Source organism: Trichoplax adhaerens, genomic scaffold (genome assembly GCF_000150275.1).
Source record: "Trichoplax adhaerens TRIADscaffold_6 genomic scaffold, whole genome shotgun sequence".
In the NCBI taxonomy this organism is placed as follows: domain Eukaryota; kingdom Metazoa; phylum Placozoa; class Uniplacotomia; order Trichoplacea; family Trichoplacidae; genus Trichoplax; species Trichoplax adhaerens.
The window spans coordinates 5,064,164-5,070,243 of record NW_002060948.1 but is presented as its reverse complement, the minus strand read 5'-3'; the positions used below and the strand labels follow the sequence as shown (position 1 = coordinate 5,070,243).

The 6,080-nt window shown below is 34.1% G+C and overlaps 1 protein-coding gene across 1 annotated transcript; it reads right to left on the bottom strand.

Moving 5' to 3' along the window:
• Positions 1–673: 673 nt before the first annotated feature.
• TRIADDRAFT_57671 (uncharacterized protein) lies at positions 674–5,448 on the bottom strand (the record flags this gene model as incomplete). Its single annotated transcript, XM_002113427.1, has 8 exons — positions 674–757; positions 838–865; positions 1,196–1,248; positions 3,727–3,816; positions 3,996–4,060; positions 4,825–4,947; positions 5,218–5,350; positions 5,419–5,448. 8 exons carry the CDS (start codon positions 5,446–5,448, stop codon positions 674–676), a joined length of 606 nt encoding a protein of 201 aa, XP_002113463.1.
• Between the last annotated feature and the right edge of the window lie 632 nt (positions 5,449–6,080).

Below are 6,080 nucleotides of genomic sequence, written 5' to 3'. Positions count from 1 at the left end.
TACGAGTATATATACATTTTATACAATTATTTTCTACAGAAATAATGCTAAGCGTTGATTTAGTATCACGGGAGTAATATTTGAGGCCAAAGAGTGAATACCTCAAAACATTTCAAGCTTAGCACTATATGACTTTTACTGATTATGCTTTGCAGCACTGGATACGAGCGTTTGTCCAAGAACATAGAGATTTGTGTATGCATGACCAATAATCAATTAATTCTATGTCTGGCTGCTATCCGATCCCTATGAAGTAGTTGTTCACAGAGATTATTTAGGAACGTTGAAGTATCCTTAGTCAATAGATAAAAAGACATATTAAGAATGTACCAGGATAAATTAGTAGAGCGTTAGTTTCTTTTAAGCGTGTTAATATTGTTTCAACTGTAGAATATTTTGAATCGTTGATAAGTCTGAAGCTAGTTTTACACCTACATGGATATTAGCCCAAGCATCTAAGTTACCGTCAGGCAATTTAGAGCAAATATTCTTCATTTTGAAGGCAGTTATTTTCCTTTCCTGTTCAAATTCGTGTAATTCTCTCTCGCTAATTTCACTATACATGAATTGGTCATACTTTATAACCCGTTAAGGACACTTTTAATCAATACTGTTTCAATATCGCAAAGAATATAAATACTATATAAATATGCAGAGAGTTTGAAATAACGCTTTAAGATCTAGATGTTAAGATCGGATATTTAGTCCCAACAACAATTTTTAGCGTCGACTTTTCTGGCAAGGCTAAATTATCAACCTGTTATTGTTTTAAAATTAGTATCATTTAAATTAATCAACAAGGGAAGTTTCTACTAGACTTTAAATGAGACCACTCACAGAATTTGTAAGATCATCAAAGCTAGCCCTAGATAATTGAAAATAACAATTTTAAAGTTAAATGTTAAAAAATAACTTGGTGATTAAAATATGTGATATTTAACTTTGGTATAATATTGGCACTGGCTTAGATTGTTCTCTATTTTGTCTAGACGATATGACCAGTTTGTCATGTCAGTTGAACTACTACAATGGGTAACTTAATTATTCATTTAGCAATTGCTAGCGAAATAGACTTGATTGGAGAAGCTAATGATCATTGTGATACAAGCAATCATTTTACTGTGACCGTATATAACTACAATAAGAGTATACACGTATATAAGGTACAGTATGTCGGTTAGTCTTCAACACTTACCTGTCAACGAACGAGAAGGTAAAGATAACAGCATCTACTTTTTCTATGCAAGCCTAGATTAATTAATTATTTGTTCATAAATTAATAGATCACAATATCAGTACTACAGCTAAGACGGAAGTCATTGAGTTGAATTTCTGTATCTTCTTAACATTTACGTGTATAGGGATACTTATCTATGAGTGCAATAACTAAGTATTCATTTATATCTTTCATCCGATTATGAAACACACGTAGCGTCAGCAAAATTGCCTTGCTAAATCGATAACACGAATAGTACCATACCAGCTGACATGGCGGCTATTTAATACCACTCCTTCAGCGATTGAAATTACTGAAGTGAGGGTAAACGACACTATAATTACAAATTCTTAACCCCAATTTGGGAGTAGCATAGCCCAGGGTTAAATAGCTAATAATTTGAAACTATAACCAATGTCAAGGAAATTAGGCCAAGGATTAAGTATTAACCGATCACAAAATAGTATGGACAAAAATGCCTGACAAATCCAGCTAACTTAACATCACCCGTTTAGCTATTTGGAATTATCTGAAATGACGGTAAACGATATTATAATAACAGATTCTTAACGCAAAATTTGGCAATAGTATGGCCAATGGTTTAAAAGTTGATGATTCAGAACAAAACCAATGTCAGGGAAATCAGCACAATGACTAAGTACTGATAATAGTATATGATTAATGAATCTTGATTCATTTATCCAATTACGAAATAGCCAAAATGATTGGGCTGAAATCGATAGCATGAACGTACATATAGTATACACTGTAAACTTGTACACTGTACATATAGTAGGTCATACATACTAATTGAACACCACTCGATCAGCTATTGAAATTAACTACTGCAGTAATGGTAAACGGCAATATTATTTGAAGATTCTTAATGCAAATCTGGAAATAAAATAGTCCAACGGTTTAGTTTGATGATTTGGAACTAACTGTAAAACCGATGTCAGAAAAATCAGCTGAATAGCAGGCCATACATACTAATTTATAATTTAATTCAGTCAACCGATTCAGCGATTGAAATTAGCTGCTAGAGTAAGGGTAAAGGCCTAAAGGGTAATATTATTACAGGCAGACTCTTTTTTAACACCAATCCGGAAGCGGTCAAAGGTTTCAAAGTTGATCATTAACCAGTGGTGTGACCTCGCTGTGGACCCGCGTTAGTCATTTACTATTTCAGGGACATTTTTGCGTACAGTAGCACCGTGAATTATTCAATATTGTTGGTTACTTTTCAAGTTAGGCAAACACAGAAACAACCAATTTCTATTAAATTCTTGAATTTCAGCAACTTGACAAAATGATATTTTGACAAGGTTGTGGCCCACCGTGCACTATGTAAATTAATTTAACGCGACTCGTTCAGCGATTGAAATTAGCTGCTGAATAGTCACGGTAAGCGACAATATAACTATAAATTCTGAACGTAAATCTAGAAATCGTATAGCTAACAGTTTTCACGGTTATTGATTTGGACCTAAAATCGAGATCAGGAAAAAGAATGGAGGAAAGGAAAAAAAATTCACCAAAAAAATCCTGCCCCCTGTGAGGATCGAACTCACGACCTTCAGATTATGAGACTGACGCGCTGCCTACTGCGCTAAGGAGGCTCCCAAAGTTCCCTGGTACAAATTTGTAATTTATTTCACTCTGAAATCAGATACGAGCCGCAACCCACTTCCGACATCGTTGCAAAATGTTTTAGCAATCGAGTTTAGCCTTAAATGATTCAACATTTTTCACTATGCATGGCATAAATTGATAATTGAATGTTGTCTGTTCAACTTTTAAATTTAATTTACAACAATGGACTACTCCTGTACAGTATAGTTTAGTACGGTGCAATATAGTGTTACGGTATACTGTGCTGTACTGTTTAACGCAGTGTACTGTACTGACTGTACCGTAGGTATGGGTAGGAATACTACAGACATTGGAGACCTCCATTCTTCCCCACCTATTTCATCATGAAGGATGCAATGAGCTCTTCGATCTACTTAGACAAGATGGCAAGACTAGAGTTGTGGCTCTTGACGGTTTTAGTTGCACTCCGTATCCACTTATTAAAATTCTACTGCTGTAGTTACTACAGTACACGTGTGAGGGATACCGTTTAGTACGGTAAGGAGTTGTAGGGACCATGGTAACTATAGCACAAACAACCGAGTTCTTTGCGGAGTTATACGATCGAAAATTTCGTGATGGTTTGCTTACTTGCAATTAAGCATAGCAGAAACGGTATATAGTAACGCACATTAAAATTGAAAACATCAGTTACATGCAATACTGCATACAGTACACTTGTGCATAGCACAGCATTGAATCTTGATTGTAAATGCAATTTAGCGAGCAGAGCTAACCATCATTTACTGGAGAAAAGGGTCAAAAATTGAATATTTTACTGGGTGATGGGTCCAGTATTTTCGAATAAATTAAATCCAATAAAGCCATTCTTAATCGTAATTTAAATCTTAGTGTATGCTTATCGATGTTCAACTTACTGGAAGAAAATGATTGTATTTCTTTAATGCAAATTCTCCAACGTCGTACAAAATAAATTTAAATGTAATCACTTCGTTACTGTTGACAAGCTAAACGAAAAGAAATACAGTTAAAACTATAGTCAAACTAAAAGTTATTCGTACTATATACTTGCAGTTAAAAAGAGCTGATATAGAGGAATATAGAGCACGGCTACGTTGTCGCATGTAATTACGTAGATGCACAGAAAAGCAAACTACAGATAATAAAAAATTGTTTATTTATCTACCTTAGCCGGCCAATAAATAGTAGATGTTTGTAAGCCTGGAGTTTCATGGTGTATTTGAGGAATATCTAGCAACGGTAAATAATTTTACAATTGGATATATTAGCACGCATGTACATCGTATGTTGTTTATTTCACAATGATATTAAAAATAGTAATGTATAGAATGATATAGTAGACCACTAGAGTATAATCAAGGGATGACACACAAATTAAGTATTTATGGAGAATGAGGCTTGCAAAAGCTTTCTCCCAGCATAAAGCAGCTGACTATGATCATAACAGTAAAATATTATTTAATTGTATTATGATACAGCCTAGAGCTTGTTGAATGTTTATCTCTCGTATTGCATGGTGTGCAATATGAATGACTGAATTTTGTCAGAAAGTCTCTAAGTACTTTAACATAATATTAAATCAATGCCAACAGTTTACAAGTGGCTCCATGACGACAAATTGCAACTGATAATGCAAAAATTTATGAAATTAAAGACAGACTTCAATTGACAACTATTGCTATATTGCTTTTCAATCTTTGTCTACCTGACTGATTTGATATTAAAATTTTGTAGCCAAACAATCAATTAATATCAGTCAAGTTTCACTAAACAATCCATGGTTTATTCATCATACACAATTTGCAAGATGCTCCATACTTATATATGTTGCATATGCACTGACATATACTGTATTATTGCCTTTAAAATGACTATTTCTTCTACTACTACATTTTTTTAAAATAGAGTGTAAGGAGCACAAAATCAAACGGCATCCCACAGTATGCATTGATGCTAAAACAAATGTTCCAATTTAAGTTAGTATACACGATTACCTAAACCACATAACTTGCAAATTAAGCTGGTCTTGCCTACGCCAGCCTTCCCATATAAGAATAATTTATAAGACTGTATTTCCGATGACATCCCTAAAGGAAATGTTGGTCTTTCGAGTACACCTGAAAGGACGAAGAGTTATTGTTAAACTTGATGGAGATAGTCCATCATAATGAATTGGTAGCGAATAACTACTGCCCAGAAATAGCTTAACCTTATAAATGGATTTAATGAATTTTTTTTCAGGTCAATTTGAGATTAAGATTGATATGTAATACATAAGTTGTATTCAAGCTTGAATTAGCTATGCATTTTCAATCTGTTTTTGTTTGATGTTGTACTTTATTATGCAATGGATGTTTATTCTAACTGTCATTGGAGTTCAACCTTACCAAATTGTCTTCGCTTCTGCTTTCTGAGTAAACAATTGAAAAATTCTCTGCCTTGATTACTCTCATACCAATCATGTTCAATTAGCTTGCCTGGAGATAATTCCATCATCGAGCGACTAGTACAGTAATTTACCTATCATCAGAGCAATTGTGGCATAATCATGTTAAAGACGGGCGCGCAAACAGATAGTCAACACATACTGGCATCGATGTTAGCTGCTTACCAGCCATTACTGGATTGGTAACTAAGTTAAAGTGAAACTGTCTATTACTAAATTGAGTGTCAAGCAAATTCCAAACTATTTCTTTCTTGTCATACATTATGCATCATTCACTTTTTGCTTTTTTATCCCTAGTTGTATTCGCATCAATTAGAATAATTAATAAATGCTTTCCTTTATAACACTACAATATTGTGAAAGGTGTAAGCTAACATCAACGACATACTTTGCAGGCATTTCCTAAGTTAATCACTCCTACATAAGCTATAATTCTCGGTTAACTTATGTCTAACTTTAGGGTCTAGTTTACAAGTCTCATTTCAAATTACCTGATGAAGAGGTAGAAGAAGTTGTTTCTGTTGCAAGCCAGGAGATTAACTTGGAGTTGCCCTTGCTTACCAAGAAAATTGGGAGATCAAGCCTAGTTTAATCGATAGAAATTCACATATAAGGCTACAGCCAATAAGAGCAGCCCTTACAGAGCTCTAAACAGGAGGAGTGGAATGTTCTACTAGTCCTGTAATTTGTAAACTAAACTAGAAAGAATTCTAAAATATTTTCATCAATCCAAGAGGAATTAGTGCAACACCGGTGTGCCAATATGAAATTCAATAGTGCCATAGTAGATTATTGATTGGATAG